We start from the raw sequence: 22,859 nt of genomic DNA on the forward strand, positions 1-22,859 counted from the left end.
AAGGTAACTGTAGAGAGCGATAAGGTCGCCCCTGAGCCTCCTCTTCTCCAGGCTGAACAAGCCCAGCTCCCTCAGCCACTCCTCGTAAGACTTGTTCTCCAGACCCCTCACCAGCTTGGTCGCCCTTCTCTGGACTCGCTCGAGCACGTCCATGTCCTTCCTGTAGCGAGGGGCCCAAAACTGAACACAGTACTCGAGGTGCGGCCTCACCAGAGCCGAGTACAGGGGGACAATCACTTCCCTAGACCTGCTGGCCACACTGCTTCTTATACAGGCCAGGATGCTCTTGGCCTTCTTGGCCACCTGAGCACACTGCTGGCTCATATTCAGCCGACTATCAACCAATACTCCCAGGTCCTTCTCGGCCAGGCAGCTTTCCAGCCACTCATCTCCCAGCCTGTAACTCTGCTTGGGGTTGTTGCGCCCCAGGTGCAGGACCCGGCACTTGGCCTTGTTGAACTTCATACAGTTGACCTCAGCCCATCGCTCCAGCCTATCCAGATCCTCCTGCAGAGCCTTCCTGCCCTCGAGCAGATCGACACACGCACTTAGCTTGGTGTCATCTGCAAACTTACTGAGGGTGCACTGGACGCCCTCATCCAGATCATCGATAAAGATATTAAAGAGGACCGGCCCCAGTACCGAGCCCTGGGGGACACCACTTGTGACCAGCCTCCAACCAGATTTGACTCCATTCACCACAACTCTCTGGGCCCGGCTATCCAGCCAGTTTTTAACCCAGCGAAGCGTACGCCAGTCCAAGCCCCGCGCAGCCAGTTTCTTGAGGAGAATGTTGTGGGGAACGGTGTCAAAAGCCTTACTGAGGTCAAGGTAAACCACATCCACAGCCCTTCCCTCATCCACCAAGCGCGTCACTTTGTCATAGAAGGAGATCAGGTTCGTCAAGCAGGACCTGCCTTTCATAAACCCATGCTGACTGGGCCTGATCGCCTGCTTGCCCTGCAAGTGCCGCGTGATGACCCTCAAGATAATCTGCTCCATGAGCTTCCCTGGCACTGAGGTCAAACTGACAGGCCTATAGTTCCCCGGGTCTGCCCTCCGGCCCTTCTTATAGATGGGTGTCACATTGGCTAGCCGCCAGTCAACTGGGACCTCCCCCGATAGCCAGGACTGCCGATAAATGATGGAAAGCGGCTCGGCCAGCTCCTCTGCCAGTTCTTTCAGTACCCTCGGGTGCATCCCATCGGGCCCCATCGACTTGCGCACGTCCAAGCTCCTTAGCAGGTCGCCAACCATTTCCTCATGAATAGCGAAGGCCACATCCTGCTCCCCATCCCCTTCCGCCAGCTCAGGGCACTGGGTATCCAGAGAACAACCGGTATTGCCGCTAAAGACTGAGGCAAAGGCGGCATTAAGCACCTCAGCCTTTTCCTCATCCTTAGTAACCAGGTTTCCCCTCGCATCCAGTAAAGGATGGAGATTCTCCTTAGTCCTCCGTTTCACATTGATATATTTGTAAAAGGATTTTTTGTTGTCTTTAATGGCAGTAGCCAGGTTGAGCTCCAGATGAGCTTTGGCCTTTCTAATTTTCTCCCTGCACAGCCTCGCTACATCCTTGTAGTCCTCCTCAGTGGCCTGCCCTTTTTTCCAAAGATTATAAACCCTCTTTTTCCTGCTAAGCACAAGCCGCAACTCTCTGTTGAGCCAGGCCGGTCTTCTTCCACGCCGGCTTGTCTTTGGGCACGTGGGGACGGACCGCTCCTGTGCCGTTAAGATTTCCTTCTTGAGGAGCGCCCAGCCTTCCTGGACTCCTCTGCCCTTCAGAACCGCCTCCCAAGGGACTCGGCCAACCAGCGTCCTGAACAGCTCAAAGTCAGCCCTCCAGAAGTCCAATACAGCAGTTTTACTGGTCCCCTTCCTGGCCTCGCCAACAATAGAGAACTCTACCATTTCGTGGTCACTCTGTCCAAGATGGTTTCCGACCACCACATCTCCCACCAGTCCTTCTCTGTTTGTGAAGAGAAGGTCTAGCGGGGCACCACCCCTGGTAGGTTCACTGACCAGCTGCATCAGGAAGCTATCTCCCACACTCTCCAGAAACCTCCTAGACTGCTTTCTCTGTGCCGTGTTGTGTTTCCAGGATATATCCGGGAAGTTGAAGTCCCCCATGAGGACAAGCGCCGACGATTTTGCAACTTCTGTCAGTTGCCTATAAAACTCCTCATCCGTCTCCTCATCCTGGTTCGGCGGTCTATAACAGACCCCGACCAGGACGCTAGCCTTGCCGGCCTTCCCGCGGATCCTAACCCACAGGGATTCAACCTTATCATTCCCAGCCTGGAGTTCCACAACATCAAAAGATTCTCTAATGTAGAGAGCCACGCCACCACCCCTTCTGTGCTGCCTGTCCCTCCTGAAGAGCCGATAGCCAGGCATTGCAGCACTCCAGTCGTGGGAGTGGTCCCACCACGTCTCCGTGATGGCAACCAAGTCGTAGCCTTCCTGCTGCACGATGGCTTCCAGCTCCTCCTGTTTGTTACCCATGCTGCGTGCATTAGTGTAGATGCACTTCAGCTGGGCCATCGCCTTCTTCCCCAGCCTAGCCATTGTTTCCCCCGGCACGGCTCCAACAAGCCTTCTTTGAGCCCCGTCCCCCTTCTTGCCTAGTTTAAAGCTCTCTCTATGAGCCCCGCCAGCTCCTGGCCTAGGATCCGTTTTCCCCTTGGAGATAGGGACCCGTCTGGGGCCATCAGGCCAGGTGCCGAGTAAAGCTCCCATGGTGAAAAAAAACAAAATTTCTGTGCTGGCACCAGCCTCTGAGCCACCTATTAACCACGTGAGCTTTCCATGTCCTCTCCGTGCCTCTCCCTTCCCCCGTAGGGATAGACGAAAACACCACCTGCACTCCCGCTCCCTCCACCAATTGTCCCAGCCCCCTATAGTCCTGTTTGATAGCCTTCAGGCTTCTCTTTTCAAGATCGTCACTGCCAGCCTGGACTAACAAAAGCGGGTAATAGTCAGAGGGGCGAACCAGGTTTGGAAGCTTCCTGGTAACGTCTCTGACCCTGGCCCCAGGGAGGCAGCAGACTTCCCTATGCGTGGGGTCAGGCCGACAAATAGGGCCCTCCGTTCCCCTGAGGAGGGAGTCGCCCACAACAATCACCCTTCTCTCTTTCTTGGTGGAGGCAGTCCTGAGGCATGGAGCCAACTTCCTCACCTCAGGCATCCTCCTGGGTAGGCTTCCTACCTCGTCCTCACCCACCGGTCTCTCAAGCTCCAGGGCCTCAAACCTATTGTTCAAGGGCACCTGGGAAGGCAGTGCCGGAAGGGGAGGGCACCTCCTGCGAGGTCGAGAAGGGACCTGTCTCCATTCCTCCTCAACTCGCAGGTAAAGACATAGCAGAGAATAGCAGAGAATTTTGATATTTACCTGTTATTGGAATTTCACCTGTTGGCTCTTCATGAAAATAATCAGAAATGAAGATGAAGAGGGAAGGAAAAGAATATGAGGATTAGTACCATGATTAATTTTTTTTTTTAAAGAAAAGTAACCATTTAAATAGATCTCCTCTTTCATCTGCAACTTTTCTGCAGGATATTAATTTGCAAAGAAATATGCCTTAACAATGGGCATGTACACAAGATTTCACAGTGAAAGCTGAGTCCTACCCTTTGAAGTACTATAATCCAGCATGTGATGGTTCCTGCAAATGCAAACACTTTGCCAATCAAAGCTTTTAGCCAAGTGAATATTTGAATAGAGTTCTTTTTAAATGTGCATTCAAGGATATAGCTGTCTATGCTCTTTTCCAAAAAATATATTTAGTTTAGTTGTTACCTTTCTTTTCTTATCATCCACACTTCTCAACCAAAGACTGACACTGACCTTGAATAGATGGCATTCACCTCTGTATAACTTTCTCCTGCATCATCAGTCTGCCTTGCCTTTTTAGAGTAAAAGCTCTTAAGAACTGGAAAAAATTTTGATTACATGTTTGCACAGTACCTAGTATAAAAGAAGCATATATTCCTGTGCCATTATAATACCTATAATAATTAATGACAATTGATCAACACAATGGTATAGAAATTCCCTGGTATAAACTATCCTTACTTTTTTTTGAAATCAAAGGAATAAATTATACTGTGATATGGAATCCAAGATTTTTTTACCCCTCACTACTTTTTTAGTCCTAGTTTTATTTTAGAATGTTATACTAAGGAAATACTGGCCTCGCTAGCCAGGCAGAACATAGAGCTGGATAATAACTGAATATATTCACAAAATAATTCAGGGTCTCCTTTGATTGAATTATCTTGGTGTTACTTCATTGCTGAGTTTTGGCTTCAGATAAATGTGAGGTTCTACAGCTGATGAGAACCCACACCAAGGCAAAAATCTTTCAGTTAGTGCTTTTTCAACAGAAAGACTGAGCAATTAAGTATAGTTTTCACTAACAAACCCCAGGAAACATTTACTCAGGGCTTGGTTCATAAGGAGACTCATAAATGTCAAGTGCTCAAGAAAAGCACCGCAGGAATTCAGCAAAGGCTAGTTTTGCTGCTATTAAATGCTAACATGCTTAAGTCCTTTAATATTTACAATTCTCCTTATGGTCATGCCCACTACTGCTGAAAACTAATACATTGCAGCATCCTGAGTAGTGGATTAATACCTCTTCTCATTTTCAAAAGAAAAAATATTTTGCCTGAGTCACCAAAACTGAGAAAGGCGTTCATGCTCTGACTCCTTAACTGAGTGGTTGCCTAACTCTGAGGGACCTGGAGAGGCTAAGTTTTCTCTGCATCTTCTAATGCTTATATTCAAATTATTACTGTCTACCTCCTGTAGATCCTATTTTAAGCATTGGTCACTGTCTTTACATGGACCGGCCATGCATGTATCCTAATTTGGGATTAATGATTCCCTTAGACAGCAAGGTACTAGAGGACTAGTCACCTAAAACGTTAGTTAGACCCTCTGGTGTATACAGTACAGAGGACATTTTCTCCTCCCATCACATCAAGAAGCTCCCACTTACTCTCATGTCTTTGGGAAACATCAGCCCCAATCATGAACCTCCTTACAGAACTAAATAGGAACAGAGTTTGGCCAATGCAGAGACTTTTATTAAAACATCAGCTTGCATGGCTTTCCTGTTGATTGCGCTGTGGTATAAAGTTTGGTATTCTTGCATAAGTAAGAAATGCCACCAGTTTTGTCGTCTGATCAAGGCAACCTCTCAGAATTTGAGAGTCTTTAGTGAGTGTACAGGGATTATATTATAAGTTTTATTAAAAATTCAAATCTGATATAGGATCAATTGCTGTCAAAGACTCTCATGTGTGTTAAAACAGAAATAATGGAAATATGATCATTTACTAATTGTTTTTATAATTGCATGCTAATTCACAAACTACTATAAAAATATATTTGGCGTTACTGTGGGGACTATTCAGACTCAACCTTGTATTTCTGTTTATAGCTTTTCTCTCATTTAATGATATAAACTCTACCAATTTAAACTCCATTTACTTCTACAATAAGATTTCACGGGTATAATGAGTGAATAAATTTGGCCCAGGGTGAAAGTATGAATTTATTTTACAGTCCTACTAGACCCAAACTACAAAGTCAGTGAGTATTTTGTGTCCATGACTATAGTTCATGCTGAATTACATAATAACTATCTTTACGTTATTGCAAGCATACTGTACACCTGGCTGAGAAACGTATGAAGCAAAGCTAAACAACTTTAGAAATAAAGAAAACAGTGGTCCAACTCTTCTTTAAGTGGAAAGAAAGTAGTTTAAAATAGATAGCACTGATGCTTAAAATCTTGAACTAGATCTGTTCAAGGATGGTTAGTTCAGAATAGGCAGTGTAAGCGGAATTACTTTTGTGTATGATTGTGGATCTGCTTGAAACCATTTTTTTCTCTTTCCTTCTCTCTCTCTCACTTTTTTTTTTTTTTTTTCTAAAGGTACTGTTAACCTTTATAACCATTTCAAGCATCAGGATATAAGTATAAGACTATGGTACAAATATCCCTCTGCAAAGGTCAGGAGAAAATATCTTGGCTGTCCCTTATATTGACAATATGTCAGGGTACTATAGCTCTCGATATAAAAACATTATAGACAGTGATTTTGGGTAAAATGACTCTTATTGCAGAGAGAGTGAGGTATTAGCCACAAATCTTTGAAGAGTCTCTAATAGAAAAGAGGGCCATCAGGGGGTTTCTCAGATAAAGCAGTGCAGAAGACATAATGTCAGTGAACAGATCCAGTGAACAAAAGACTGAACAAATATGAATAATGGAATCAAATAGAGGAAAAAATTACCTAACATATTGGCAAAAATGAAAACAAATCAAAACAAAACCCACAACACCAGTAGCTTCATGGGAAATAATAGTTTTGCAATGATGACTTGAAAACTCAACACTACAGTTCAGGATTGCAGAAGATCCTTCAGTGGAGGCACATTTCAGATGCTTCATGTTCTCCCTTTCCTCTTGGAGCTGGGATTCAGAACAGCACTGTGTCTTCTGACAGGTGTTTAAGAGCAGGTATTCATCTTGTCTAACCTACAGCACCTAACCTGGGAGATTAATTTAGTAAGCTTAATGGAAGTAGCTTGCCTTGCCATGCTGTCAGCTTCTGACATGAAGCAGGAAGAGGTGTGTGCCTCTTGGGGCTTGATCTTAGTTTTGGGTACTCTGCAGCAGAATAACACATGATTTGGTCTTGATGTGCCAGGCACAAATCAGGAAATAAATCAAAGTTCCTCTCCTAAAGAGACTCCAATTAATTGATCTATGAAGATCTATACTTCAAAATGTTAACAAATCGGAGTTCAGTGTAAACACTGCCCTTCTGATTGTTGTCTGATCATAATTACTTGCTAAAATAAACATTGATCTCAGTCTTTAGCCATTCAGAAGTCTTACTGATCTTTACAAGGACATTATCCAATGACTTTATTATGCAAGAAATTCCTCCGAATACTCCTTTCTCCTCTTTCATTTTTAAAAATTAAATACAAAGTGTATTAAAACAAGGCCGAAAAAAAAAATTCATTAAATAAGTCATTTCCAAACAGTAAAATAAGTCCTGAAAAGGTTGTCTAATTCAGTTACACTGCATGCCATTTTGATATTTTTTAATAAAATGATATATTTATATAAAGATAAATGATATGTCTGCACTCATCTAAAATCAACAGAGCATCAATTATGCTACTAGCAGAATTTCCTTTACTTTTATAAATAGTAAATTTTTTAGAATTTGAGAGTTGCAGCTTCACAGCATTAAATTACAAATGTGCTTAGCTTTGATGTGTTCAGCTGTTATTTAGCAGACTGAGTACAATCTAAGAGTACCTGTAGTATAAGCAAGGAAATACCATTATCTAACATGACGAAATTACAAAACGTGAATTGAGACAACATGCATCTGAAAAGCAGGTTTATGTTCCATAGGAAACAAGACATGACACATACTTGCAGTTGTTTTCAGTTTGACTGGGAAGTAAAAAGAGGAAAGAAAAATAGTAAGAACAGTGTAATATAGCTGAATGCTTCTATGGTGAAGAATGGCTTTATTTGTTTATTTGGCTTTATTTGTTTATTTACCGTATATCAAAACATTTTTAGTAATCTTAATGTAATTAATAACGATCTAATGACATAATAACAGTAGGGGTGTTTTTCTCAACACATAATAATGGCTGTACTAGAGTTAAGGATGAATAATACTAACAATAAGAATTTTAATTCTTTACTTATTTTCTTTCACTGAGAAGAGTGGAGATTTGTTAAACCCATGGTAACTGATTCACAGTGAAACTGAACTGTGCTTCTTTCTATAACTGCAGCAATTTTGCTCTGTCTTATACAAGAGACACTGCGTAGGAATTATGATATGCAGAGACATTTATCATAAACTATAGCTATTGCCGGGTCATGATCTGAACAGAGTATCATATAACACCTTGCTATGGAGGAGAATTAAACTGCTGCTGATCCTGAGAAATTGACTCATGCAGGAAGGTTGTGAAGTCCATATAAATACAGATACCAACAAAAAAATTGGAAAATGATACCATTTAAAATAAACACCTTAGGATAATAGTTCCGATTCTTTGCTGGCATAATTTATTTAATGTCAGTGGAATTACAGGAACAGAAACTTAACCTTTGATATACATATATATATTCAGAAGATGACAAAGGGCATTGTAAATATGCACTGTGCTACCTTAGCTATGGTATGACACGTCAAGGCAATTTGATTCTGCAAAATACCTCACAAGACCATGATTTTGTTCATTCTGACATTTGTCATATGCAATAGAATTTTACTGTTTGTTTAAATAACACTTTCAAAAGTAATGAATGCATAAAATGCAGGAGTGCCTACCTGGTTTTGTAGTTGGAACATCTTTTTCATGCCTGATTGCTTCATGCTCTAGACAAAGGAAACATCATAACAAAATTACCGTGTTTCTAAGCTTTGTTTTGCATGTCTCTCTTTCCCTCTCTCCTTCTTTTTTTTTCTCTTTTTTTTTTTTTTCTCTTTTTTTTTTTTTTTTAACTAATAAGGATTGCATGTATATTTTTCAGGAATAAACATTAATTTTCTATTGCTTCATGCTGTTATTTCAGAAAAAAAAAAAAAAAAGACAAATATTTAGTTACTAACAGATTATCCTCTAAGGGATCTGCATCAAAACAGTGAAGCTCAGTAGTATTGCACAAAGCTTTACATATATGGCTGCAATTAATGCTAGTAAGAGTTATATGCATATATTAAAGAAGAAGTCAGTTAATAGAGATTCCCCTCCATTTCTGAAATGTAATTTATAACCACTCTCTATTTACGTTATTTGAAAGGAGAGTACAGAGCAAACTCAGCAACCATTCATTTGACCTTTATGTTGAGTCAGACATACTTGAGCTGAATTCCCAAAGTCTTGAAGACATCCTATTCTGTATGGATAAATTTTATCTCACTGTGGAAAATAAGAGAACTAGCACAGCTTTGCAGGCCATGTACTACTCCCTTCCCCCGACCCCCTCCCATGCTTTTCAATTTCTTAATTATTACAGGAAATTATGAGACTTTATTTTAGGTTATTGGGGTTATTGGAAATAGAAAGGATGAAAATCTTTGTTAAAAAAAAAAAAAAAAAAAAGAGGTCTATCTAGCACTAGCACTATATAATTTATACCAAAGACACACTTACTTAAAAGGAATTGAAAATAATAATACATTAAACAAACAAACAAACAAGCAAAAAAACCCACATCATCAGAACAGCAAGTAGCAGCTATGCCAAATGCATGCAAATAGGGACCACAATACATTTTAGAGCTGAACAATCAATGGACAGCTATGCCAGCCTTGTTTACAGGCGATGTCCCCAACAGCTAAAAGTCTGTGTATCAGTTATTTTTTGAGCAATGAGAAGGATGCAAAGGGAGTTAAAACATGGAGAATGTTTAACATGTAAGCAGCCCCTGAAAAAAGGGCAATATGCCTCAACCCTTCTGCCATTTGACGAATAATTGAACATCTAGCAATAGCGATTTCAGGTGAAGATATATTCCAAGTAATGCTGAGATGAAGACATGACGGTGAATTTCAAATAAGAAACAGTTTTATGAGGTGTGAATTAAAACTTACATCTTCAGAGAGTCATATTTTTTCCCACATCTGTTTTTTTCTTGGGGGTGGAACTCTATGGGGACTGAACTGAGTTGTTTTTTTTTATTATTATTATTGTTATTTTTCAGTTTATCTTTGTATGCTGAAGGTAGGAAAGATACATAAAATCAACATGCAGACTGCATGGTATTTTAATGTATGGACTCTTCAGTTCTTCTTGACTGAGAAAAATGCTAGATGCAGCTACATTAAAAATATTAATATGATTAGGAAAACATGGATATATATATTTTTTTTTTAATTCAGCTTGAGTATTCATTCAACACAACTAATTCTTAACAGTGATATTCTGAAAGCTTGTTACTTCTGTATTAAATCTTTGTTGAGTCCTGTGATAGGGGAACTGTAGAATAAGTTGACTCCTGTACTGAAGCAATTGGTTATGTTAAATAGGCTATTAAATAGCAATAAGACAGTATGTTAAATGAAAATAATGTAAGGCATGGGGATACATACACCATAGTTTTAAGCAAATATATTAAGTTCATAATTAAGTTCATATTAAGTCCATATATTAAGTTCAAAAAAAGCCACACAGTTATATTACAGGAATTTTTCTGATCAAGTTAGGTACCACATACTTGCTGGTTTTGCCTGGGCTACAGAAGACAAAAGAAGGTAAATTATAATATTTAGATACAACGAGGATTTTTTTTTCATATTAAAATATTTTATTTTCGTTCAGTTCTTATTTGTTCTTAGCTTTTGTCACTCATATAAACATGTACAACATTCAGGAACCCAAAACCAGATATTTTTTAACATGTTTAGACCTTTGCATGTCCTCCTAATTATCTGCTCCTGCTGAAATAATGTAGTATCCTGTCATTTAACATAGTTACGCGTTTGTGTGCTCCAGAACCATTTCTCTCAAAAACTAAAAGTAAAACCTAGCTGACCCTAAAAATAATTGTGAACGTAGGTGTGAAAATCTAATAGATTCAAAGATGCCATTTCATCATTCTCCCAACTTGTTTGCCTACCACTAATTTCTAACTTGTTAAAAATTCAAAAATTAATTTGACAGCAATTTCTCTGACTCTATTAACAAAAACATAACTTTTTGAACAAGTTACAGCAGTTTATGATTAGAAAAAAAAAATAAAAACTATTTTTACTGGTTAAACAGTGCTGTAAAACATTACTTTATAGTAAAATGATAGATTATCATGTGAGTATCATGTGCTTATAGAAAGCAGTATAACCAAGAAATTATATAAATATTCACAACTAGAGACAGAATCATACTATTCTGTACTGCATCTATTCTGATACTGAAGAGAAGGAAAACAGGAAAATCACATACCAAATATGAATGGAAATGAGATAGCAAATGGCACTATTCAGTTTAATACAAAACAGCATTTTATTTTATTTTATTGAAAATATTCATAATCACCACCACCACCACCATCATCATATCAAATAAAAATCTGTTGATTTGGCATAATTGTCTAAGATTTGGCAATCTTTCATTCTATGTTTGGATAAAGGCTACTCCAAGTAGAAATCAAGAGGCTGATATCTAGAAAAAGCCTTCAAAAAAGCTTTGTGTAACCTGTTGGTGATGATGAGACTGTTCTAATTCCTTGATGACTCTTCAGGGCTTCTATAACAGTCAACATTATTTGAACCATTATTATCACAAAATGTATAAGGTCCCAAAGACCTTGGGTTAGTTCCAAAAACACTTTCCCCATGAGAAAGCCAGTTTAAGATCCATCCAAGTCCCTAATCAAACTGGTGCTTCATCCTCCTCCACCACTCCCTACTTGTGCATTGTTCTCTGTGTTGTAAATTCAGTCACTGGAAAGTTCTGAGCTTAAACAAAACAAAACAAAACAACCAACCAAACAAAAACCTGCAATGCCTTATACTGGGGATCATTTCAGAGATCTGAGTTACAGCTCCACTCCATTTCATTGCCCCAGCTCTGGCACAGAGGCTGGAACAAGCAGCCCAGGGCTGAAACACCTTGAACTGGCTTTGTCATTGGAAAGACTGTTCTTAAAACTGCATCTGCAGTTGCCAGTCTGCTGGATTTTCTCTGAGAACATGTTTTCAGTCACATATTTCAGAATACCATAACAACTGATTGTAATGCAAATACACTACATTAGAAAAATTCTGAACAGTGTTTAACACCCCCTCCCCCCACCATAAATCACGAAAGAATGACTTGTTCCTACCTGACTTCTCAGTGGGAGCTGTCTTTGGTTGTTTAATTTTCTCCTCTGTATTGTGAAAGCCGCATTAAAATTAGAAATTCATGCTGTGTTAGAATAGGTAGATATAACTGGAAAAATATTTCTAAACATGATATTGTACATATGATTCACAGTGACAAAATAAATGCACGCCATTAGCATCACTACTCCATTGTAGCACTGTGAAACAGCATGCATACATTATGAGTTCTGGCTGCATGGTGAGATCATACACCATGGAAAAATAGATTACTGTGCCTGATGTCTCAACTACCCGAAAACAGCCACATACCTGGTCGTGTCTTTCAGATAGGCACTCAGGTGGAAACTGTATGTCTAATAATACAAGTATTATAACTTTGTGGACCTCACCCTGCTAATGTGTCTAAATTCAACAATTTAGTATTATATGACCCTGAAAGCTCAGATATTGCCTAGCCACAAATATCTATGAATTTATACATTTATACAGTCTGAACACAAGAAAGGTATGGAGACCCCCCAGGCACATGCTGACTTGCACAGGCACATCCACACAGGGCAGCATCAGTTTAAATGCCAGACCATGACACATGCTACTGGACTGTCTTACCTAGATAGACCCAGCTGGATATCTGTCACAAAACCTTAGAGAAGCCTTGAGCTTCTGCTAATATCATGAGAAAGGCTGTCCAAGTCCACATGCTGGTGACCTGCCCCTGGCTGTGCTCAGCACAGTTCACATGGTCCAGAGGACATGGACCATGTCAGCCTCAGCTACCAGACCTGAGCTGCCTCTCCTCCAGGGATCTCCAGCCGGGGGGATGAAACTTCAGGCAGAGGCACAGGCAGGGCTGCACTACCTGATGAGGCAGGGCCTTGTCTAAAGCCCAATAGCCCAGTCAGATGGGAATTGCAACATTTTTTTTTTTTCAGATCTCTACTCTGCCAGTTCGGTTGACTTGAATTTTCCTCTTTTCCCAATCTTTTCATAGCTCTGCTCCCATTTTCTCTTTTCCCATACCTGAATTCAAACTTATCTCCTAACCCCTACCTTTCCACATTCACATATATCACTGCTTTTCATTTTAAATACTGTTCAGACATATTCAGAATGTGTTTCTTTTTCCTCTCACTGATGGAAGCAGTTTACAGCCACATGCCTCTGACACATTCCTTTCCCTCAAGACCTCAGCCAGGCATCAGATGACATAAACTGAGTGAAGGTCAGGTTAGGTAGGGATATCTTGTCCCCTGAAGCCATTCAACTAATCTGAGTGCTAGCTGACTAGAAATACTCCTGGGTAATCTGCCTATGCATGCACAGAACTACTTGGCTGCTGAACAGGAGCTATGTTTCCAGCCTGTCAGCCAGATGTTCTTAAATGAGATAACAGAGGGGAGGCACAGGGGAGGGGATGGTGGTTGGAAATATGTTGAGTGGTCTCAACATACATAACATTTCCTTTGAATTTAGCATGTAACTTCCAGAGATTTTTTTTTCTTTTTTTCCCCTGAGGGCAGAGAGTAGGTTCATCTCTTTGTCTGTGCCCATTTCTTTTTAACTTAGCTCTCAGATTCCCAGAGGTATACACTTGCCAAACAGAACTAAAAAGACATTTATCATGAGGCAATAGACAGAGAAACAGTCTTGTTGCTGTACGGTCTCTGTTTTTCATCCATAACATTGCAGCATGAAACAAAGCAACAGTGCACATGTGAACCAGAAAACATACAGCAATAGTTTTTATTTATTTATATATTTATTTATTTGCTTTGTTTCTGGTAGGAAATCAGTACTGATGGGGGAAAAATGCAGGGAGGAATAAAGCTCCATTTATATTGATCTTTTCTATTCTTTGGAAACGAAACATAGCTCTGCATTGCTATGCTTTACAGTTGTCATCTGGTAGGTGGTGATTTAATTTCTCTTCACTCATATTAAGTTAAGGGCTTTTTTTCTCCTTACTCAGCTATCGTTATTGTCAACTTCTTATGAAAACAGTGAATTAAAAAATCTCATCTCCGTTTCATGGCTGTCTGTGAAAGTAGAAATGTTGTTATAGCACAACCAGCAGCTTGAAAATGCAACTTGTTGAGATAAAGTATTCTCTTTCTGCTCTTAGATGAGCTTATTAGATGATTGCATATTAGCAATGCATTTCACTAATTTAGATTGGGATATTAAGATTTCCATATACCAATAAACAACAACAACAAAAAACTCCCAAGGACTGCTGACTTAAAAACATAGGCCCTGTAATATCTGCTGGATTAATGACAAGTAAAACTCAACAAGTTCGTGTCTTCTCTTTCTTTGGGTATTATTCCTGCTCTTTTCAACACCAAATAGGATATTCTTGCTTTTTCTAATTCTGGTGAGAATTTACATCAATGCTTACCCTGTACCTCTAGGAGTCAACCAAACAAGTCGTTGAGTGGATGGTAAGTCTGATCCATTTAAAAGTAAGGGAGGGAGTTTCTTTTCAAAACAAATTCATTTCTGAAAACAGAGTATCTTGAACAGACCTGAGGACTTGCATTCGTCTGGAAATAAACACAATAATTCTCCAGTATTCTCTTACCTACCTATTCTGCAACTTAACTGTACAGTAACCATTGATCTACTGATTCCACTGGAGAACACCCTGAAGGCTGCAGCTTGTCGTCTCCTGGCAGATCTACAGGAGGTGACTGTATAGCTTTTTGTCTGAGTTTCTAGCAATTAGTTGTAACCAGAAGAAAGACTGAAGGATCACATCAGCAAAACTTAAGAACACTCTACAAGGGAACACACTTCAAGAAATCAGGAGGTTTCACAAAATCATTTCAGTTCACTGAAATTTCTGTATGGAAAAAAGCAGTGAAAACAACAACAACAACAACAAAACACATCTGATGTGAATGATACATAGCATTTTGACAAGAAAAGAAGAAATACTTCATGTTTTAATTTTATAATATGGTTTTATATCTCTTACTTTTTATATTTAATATATTATGAGGAATACAGCAAATAAATAAACAAATAAATAAATTGATGACCTCATAAAGCTACAGAAAATCCACTATCTTTTTTTGTGAATATTTCTGAAAAATTCAGATTTTGTTCTGATTTTAAATATGACCAAAGTTTACGGTCCTGAAATATTTCATTGGAGAGAATTTCTTTCTTCTTCAGAGCTCTAGTTTTGCAGCACTACTGGCATTAATATTCATTTTTGTTTTGATGTATCTAATTTAAATAGAAAAAGTATAAAGCTGTAAACATTTCTCTGTGTATTTCAGGCAGTTTCAGAAGAATTACAGCAGGAAAGAATCCTCTTGCTTTACTTGCTCCCCTCCACCTCCAAATCCCTTTTTAATTTCCCTACAGGATCAATATATTTTCTGAGATTCTCTAGTTTCTCAGTCACATGATACTCCTAAATCTGATGGCAGGATGCATAGGAATAAAAGTTTGAAGCTGCTTTGATTCAAGGTGAAAAAGAAGGCCACTGCTTTGTACGGAATGAGGCTTTTGTAATTCAGTCTGCTAACTCAAGAGCACTCATTGGCACACAGCAGGCAGAAGCATTATTACCACCTGTGCCTGCAGATTAATACTTGCAGTCATCAAACTCAAAACAGCCACTGCTCCCCAAAGCAACCGTTAATCACCTGAGAAGAGATCTTTTACAGTAAAGGAAATTTAGCAAGTTTTTTTTATTATTTTTTTATTTTTATTTTTTTCTTCAAGCATTTAAATTCCAAGGGCTTTAATCTGGAATATACTGTACTAGAGCAAACTCCTAATCAGCCTGAGGCACAGGCTTTGGGACAAGATGCTCTGATGTTGGCAAGTGCCTTGCAATGGAAATTTATTTTCATGCTAGTATCTGGATCAAAACAGGCTAATTGTGCAGCTAGACGTGGTTTCATTGTGCTGGGAGGGTGAGTAGTCATGCCATCTGCCTAGGTGACCCACAGATAGGCTGTTGCTGACCCCTGTCATCATGCACAGAGCTGGACAGGGTGGCTTCCTCAGTTGGGCATTCCTGCCTCAGCCAGACCCCCTTGCACCTACCTGCTGGCTGAAGCACTATGGTAGATCTGAATATGTATAAACCTGAGGAATGTTGCTTTTTTTTTTTTTTTTTTTTTTTTCAGCGTTGACTCCCAAACAGCAATACAACTTCACAAAATCAGCTGTTCAAGGCTTTCAGGAAACCTCAAATTGTCTATGAAATATTTAACTTGCAAGTAGTTTGTTTTTATGTTATAAAAACAAATGAGAAAAACAGTAAATGTGTAGAAGAAACTGATATTTTAAAACAAATTCAGGAAAAAGAAATGATGCAAAACGATTCTGTCTGCTTAACATTGAACATTGCTGTCAGTGCTGACAGCATTCAGTAAGACCGCTCAGGAGCCATGTAAGCAGAGCATCAATAGATGAGGATTTCTATGAGGATATCCTCTTAGCCTTGTTTCTTTAAACCAGACCAAACTTCAGATCCCCTTCTTCCTCCTCAAGAGGTATGAAGAGTCACAAAGCCCTGGTTTGAAGGGGGACCCCGTCCATATCACTGCAGCCAATTATAGTTGGTTAGTTACTGTTACCTGAATGCATACTCAACCCAAGATTTTTTTAACTATCCAGTTCCTGTTCTTCTGAGACCCATAATCTAGAGGCTGCCTTTGATCTGGCTGTCATATACCCATGGGGGATAGTAGTTCCAACTTTGTGATGAGACTCACTTCATGTTACATCTAGTTTACAGAAAAAGTTGAGATGGGATAATTCCAAATAATCTTCCTTGATGTACTAAAAGGCAGCACTGACCCCCCTTTCAAAGCACTGAAAAATGGGAGAATTGTTTCTGACAATGCTTTATGTCATAATGCACCAATGAGAGAGAGTCACAGAAGCTACGAAAAACTGTCAAAGTCTAATCCTTTTAGATAAATTTCACCCTTATTTTTGTTCCTTTCCCAAACCAATTTTGAAAAAGCCAATGACACAAAGCACAAAGCTCAAGGAAGTCTCCCAGTTTTGCAGACCACACAAATCCTTTCTGAATGGAGCCAGGAGTAACTGGAAATTATATTACCAAACATACCTGGCTTCATCTGAGAGAGAGGTTTTTCATGTTTAATATGTGCAGGTTCTGCAAATGAGAAGAACCACCATGTTAGAGGGCTTCTTAATTCTTAGATTTTAAAAATAATAATAAAAAATCGTTATGCTTTTAAAAGATGACTTTGCATTATGTATTAACATTAGACTTGATTTTTGATAACTACATTTCTTGGGAAAAGGTTTTAATTTTCTAAGAAAATCTTTCTCAAAATGAAAATAATGCCAAATAAAAAGTGATTTTTGACTTTTTGTGTTGCCTAAGAAATTGCAAAATTCCTTTTTAAAAAATAAATATATAAATTTAAAAAAATTGAAATGCTGCTACTACTAGTTTTGATTGATACCACCTCTCTTCTATATAAAACATTTCTCCTTAATGCTTAATACAGGAATTATGGAAACTTTATTATTATTATTATTATTATTATTATTATTATTATTATTATTATTATTATTATATAGGAGTGTGGTAGTCTCATATAGAATGGAAAACAGAAGTTTAGTATATTGCATAAATAAAAAATAGCTTTTCATATTCCTCTGTTAGCCTGGAACCAATTTTTCTGGTTTCCATTGATATATTGTAAAGCAATAAAAATTATAAATATTATATTGTATTACAATATAAACTGTATGTAATTTTGTGCTATCTAAAAATAGTGATATCCAAAAAACAAAACAAAACAAAACAAAAAAAATCATTATGGGATAGACAAGCTCTGGAATTTCAGAGGAAATATTAAAAACACATTTCATCATGTTTCATTCTGATTTACAGCAGCTACATGTAAATTGTGTAGCAGGTCAGAGTGGCAGCAGACCAAGAGGTAAATTCCTCCATTGTATGGATCAGAGCCCAGGCCAAGGAATAGCACAGGCTGTTCCTACTCCGTGTCCCCCACAATTTTTTTCCAGTGAGATGCTCTCATGGAGGCAGAAGGCACAGGTGGGTCTTACCCAAACCTGAACTGGAAAGGGGTTTCTGCACACTTTGGGACCTGTGAAACACACGTAGTCCTGCATTACAGTCACTGAAAGCCAGTTTCACAGATCAAAATCTCATCTTCAGCTGCTAAAACTACGAAAATGTAAAAAAGTACCTTCCTCCTAAATGTTGAAGTAACAGTATTCTTAAATAACTTTTACTTACTGTGTTCATGAGTTTTCTCTAAAGTACCTAGAAACAAACAAAAAAAGAGTACTTTAATACTTGCATGGCTAAAATGCAAGATTTAATGCATTTATTCATTACATTTGTAGAGAGATTAAAAAAAAAACTTCAGTGAACTCTGTATTAAAATCTTCAACAATTAACATATTCTTGTTTATACTACCCACCCCAGCCACTTAACAGGACACTTCAGGACCACAAACACCTCAAATTCCTCATTGAGCTAGCATTTGATACAACTACTTCCGACAGACCTCCACGTCTCCTCGGTGACCTGAGTTGCCCTCCCTAATGGTGACCTAGTATATACTTGACCTTGGGCAATGATACTGCTAAGTGAGGTGCCCATTATGAGATGGTGCAAGTTCAGATGAATGAAGAAGTAACACCTAAGTTAAACTAAACCAGACCTCATAAGAGGCCCTGACAAGTGCGCTTGCCCCAGTAAGGTCAGTGAGCTTCAGATAGATAAGTTACATTCTAAGGAGCAGAAAGAAATATCTGAAAACATTATTAGGGAACATCTGAACAAAAAGACTCAGCACCTCAGAACTACAGTTTTAAACTTTGTGTAATTTCATATATATTTTGTTTTCCATGGACTATAAGAGAACATTTGTCAGTTAAAGCGAGAGCTCAGGGAGCCATGGCCAGTGCTATTACCGGTGCTCCAGAAGGAAACCCAATGCTCAGGCCCAGTTCACCAGCTGGATTTTTCTTTTTAACTTTTGCAAGGAAGGTATTTTTCAGGACATGAAGACTCTGACACCCATATATAACAGCCTGCCATGTGTGTAAGTGCAGTCTCCCCGGAGATGCAGCAGTGCAGGGGATGAGCTACCTTTGCAGGCCCAGACATGAGAGCCACATGTCTGCACTGAGCTGCTGGGCAGCGATGCACTGAGCTCCTCAGCTCCCACGCAGGACAGAAAGTAAAGAGCTGCTGTGCAGATGGGTTTATGTTTTGTTTGCTTCTCCCGCAGGGGAAAGCTGCTCTTATTTTATATGCAGTCTCTGTTTAATCCCAGTTGTCACTGTGACGTAAGGAGACAATAGCTGGGGATGGCATGCAGAACAAAGTAAAAACAATGGAACAGTTTTTGGGGTAGTAGAGAATAAAGATACAAATTAGCCGGATATGCTTGTTCATAAGCTTAGATAAATTCTGTTGTAGTGGAGTATCTGTGAAATATGTCTGAAATTTGGAGAGGTGATTCTCTGTATCACGTCAAAAGACTTTGTGAGATATGCTCACCTAGCTACAGGTTCCAATTTACTAAAGGAAATTCATAGCAAATATATATATATAAATAAAATAAATCTGAACTTCAGGAACTGGTATAATGACTTATATCACTGTGTCATGTTACACTTTCAAAAACTACCTACAATGACAGAGGTAAGCCAGAGGTAGGCCCAGCCTTCTTTTCCTGGTATAGCATAGCAAATACAGGTAAAAACAAATCAGAGAATTTTCTACTACATGTTTTGATGAAAAATTATGATCTAAAATTAAAAGTTTTTGCAGGATAAGCCAGCTATGCTAAAACATAGCATATATATATATAAACATTTGTTTTGCTAAATATGCTATGATTTCAGTCAGTTCAACATGAATCCTATCCTTCTGCCGTGTCATATTATCTCATCAAAGATGTCATTTAAACAACTTATGAAGGAAACAAAAACCCCAAGATGGAATCCCAAGAACCTTAGCTCCTTTTCTTTGCAGTATCACAATTATCTGTAACACAGGTACTCTGATTATTAACTGACTTAATGAAAATGGGAAGAAGATAAATGCTAAATGTCAATGACCTAGTCAAATTTCTAGAATGTTTATTTACATTTTATGTGGTATTTAACTTAAAGAATGAGAAATGAAAGGCTGTGTTCTGCTGCTCTCACTCATCTCATGTATTATCTTGCACTGAAACTGAAGCAGTTCTATTCAAATATTGTGCTTAAATGTTTCTTTATACAGTGCCTAGATAAGCTGTGAAATGCCATGCTACAAAATGTGTGGTTGTTGAAAATTTCCATAATTTCAGAAAGTGAATATGCAAATTAAAGAAACAACTACCAAGCACTGTTAAACATGAAGATGCTATTTCTGGCTTAGGAAGTGTCTGAGCTGAGATCATGGGAGGTCAGAGGCTCTGCTATGTGACTGTTTTTGTCCTGTACTCTTCCCTAGGTGTTCAGTGTTTTGGGTTTTGGATTAGATGAACTCTTGTTATCACTTCAAACAATTGTTTTGATGTCACTACTTGTTGCCTTGATAACTCCTTGGTTTTCATAATGTTAGAAAAATTGGTCCTAAGTACTGTATCTTCATTTGTTTAACACTTAAGCCATATTAGGGGAGGAAAATGTTCAGATATGGATCTAATGAAAACAGATGAAGTTTTGATGAAATACTTGAAGCTGTATGAGATCTGAACTTGATCAATGGAATTATCAGAAAACCTCAGAAAAACATTTTTGAAATTCCTTTTGTGTCATTCTAAATTAATCTTGGTGACTTGGGCTTGCTGGTTATCTTGCTGTTTTTCACATTTGCTTCAAGTTTTCTTTGACTCTTGTCTGCTATTCTGAATGCCAGAAGGGTATTAATTATGTATGGCATGTTTTTGTAAATTAGCTTCAGATATGGGTTCAGAATAGAAATCCTCTGTTTTATTGAACCACAAATCATTAAGGCTAAAGGCAGAACATGCTTTTTGGTTATAACTTGTCTATTTTCCATCTGGATAACAGTCATTTGATGTTCAGACAACAAATATATTTAGATGTGTGCATGGTCTGTAAGGAAAGAATATGTTGTGCAGGAAGTGAAAGCAACATCAGAACTATTTCTTTTAGTGAAAAATAACAAAATAATAATACATTATGTAGCTGATGAAATTATATTTTATCATGTAGTTATACTATAAATAAGAAATTTATTCTCCATTAGACTAAATTAGAGCTTGGTTCCCCAAAGATGGAAGAGAGCACAAGGACACTTTAATGGGATACGGACTGGGCGTTAGATGAATACAGACGTGATATTAATCTATAAAAACATTACAGGCCAAATGAGCAATCAAGATCAACACGAGTCTTTCAATGGAATGCTCAAGATTTGTGCCTATATCTTCACAGTTATACATTGTGACAAAGGATGAGATTTTGGTTCTTTTACACAGGCTAGATAAAACTATTCTTCCTTAAAATCAACTATAGACAACTTAACAAATGGGCTCTTAGACAATCTAACAAATATTCTTCTTTCAAAGTTCATTGGGAATGCTGTGGTCTTCAAGAACTTAAGATGCTACCTCATTCTGCCAATCATGAATGCACTTTTAATTTGAGGTTGAAGGAAATAGTTTTATTCTAGTCAAGTGCAAGGATTTTCAGACTGTGGAACAACTGTATTATCAAAATGACAAGCAGAATAAAATATATTATTTACATTTGGCAAGTTCAGAAGGTCTCAGATGATAAAAATTTTGGAAAACAATAAAAATATCATGCAAAGGGATTCATCAGGGCATATCACCATTCAAGAGCAGTGGGGGCCTTTGTAAAGTACTTGCCTCCCTACTCTTTGTCACTTATGGGAGCAATCTAATGTTCACACAAGATTTCTAGATCAGCAGGCCTGATCCGCCATATCTCCACATGTCTCCTTCTCAAGTCCTGCTGGCTGGTTAAGCAGCTGGCATACTGTGCGGAAAAAATAGCCCAATGAATATATGTTTAAAAAAATGACTTTTCACAGAACAGGTTAGTTGCAGTAAGGTTCCTGTAAAGAACCTTGTGCTAGATTAGGACATTGCCTTGACAGTGTATGGCCAATAGTTACCTTAAGGAAGGGTCAAAGTAAAGAAAGTATGAAGTGCCTTTTTAGTGATGGTGGTGGCATAAATAGAGGGAGCTGGTGTGTGATTATTCTAAACTGAAAGCTATGTAAGCCACAAGGCTTACAGAATCTCTTAATTTCGGTACTGAGTCCATTTGACATTTTTGCTTTATTTCAAACCTAGCATTCTCCAGGGTATCCGTCCAAGTTTCTACACATTATGGAACTACCATCCCACATTAACAAGAGTTACAAAATATTAAGTGATTTGTTAATTTTATCTGTAAGGATTGCAAGAAAGCAGAGAAATTGGACTTCCAGCAAGTGCCCTGTACTAGTGGGAATGTTTGTCTTGGTCTGTGCAGCACCACAGACTTCCTTGGACCACTGTTTCAGCATGACTTATGAGGATAGTGGTGACAATAAGGTAAATGGTTAAGGTATGCCCTCCTAAAATGCCATGGTTTGCCAGTATAATTAATAATTAACCCCTACTATTAGAGCTTGCAGGGTATTCATCTGAAACAGACTGTTTTTTTTTTTTTACTGCTGCCTTCCACCAAAAGCTGGCAGTCTGTTCTCCCAGTCCCTTCTGCCTTATTTCTTTTACCAGAGTAGTCTGTTCCAGGATATATGCCTTCATGCAGTTGGCATGTTTGTGTCCTCACTGTTTGATTTGTCATTGACCTTGGGGCTGCATAGTGAAGAATGAGCTGACTCTTGGTTTTGGGGGATTTTGCTGCTGTTGTCTAGAACAACTTGTTTTGTTTTGTTTTTAAGATTTATTTTTAACTGGCAATTCAAGACTACTTTATATAACTGGGAAAAGCAAAAAGT

The 22,859-nt window shown here is 38.7% G+C and overlaps 1 protein-coding gene across 1 annotated transcript in view; it reads right to left on the minus strand.

Moving 5' to 3' along the window:
- Positions 1-7,389: 7,389 nt before the first annotated feature.
- Positions 7,390-22,859, minus strand: part of LOC121067060 — a 55,448-nt gene continuing 39,978 nt past the window's right edge. The window contains exons 11-15 of the mRNA XM_040551097.1: positions 18,152-18,178; positions 16,982-17,029; positions 11,883-11,927; positions 8,386-8,433; positions 7,390-7,487 (exon numbers count right to left, since the gene is read on the minus strand). Of these exons, the coding sequence (XP_040407031.1) occupies positions 7,390-7,487; positions 8,386-8,433; positions 11,883-11,927; positions 16,982-17,029; positions 18,152-18,178 (266 nt within the window). The remainder of the gene's footprint in view (positions 7,488-8,385; positions 8,434-11,882; positions 11,928-16,981; positions 17,030-18,151; positions 18,179-22,859) is intronic.

Source organism: Cygnus olor, chromosome 3 (assembly GCF_009769625.2).
Source record: "Cygnus olor isolate bCygOlo1 chromosome 3, bCygOlo1.pri.v2, whole genome shotgun sequence".
Classification (NCBI taxonomy): Eukaryota; Metazoa; Chordata; class Aves; order Anseriformes; family Anatidae; genus Cygnus; species Cygnus olor.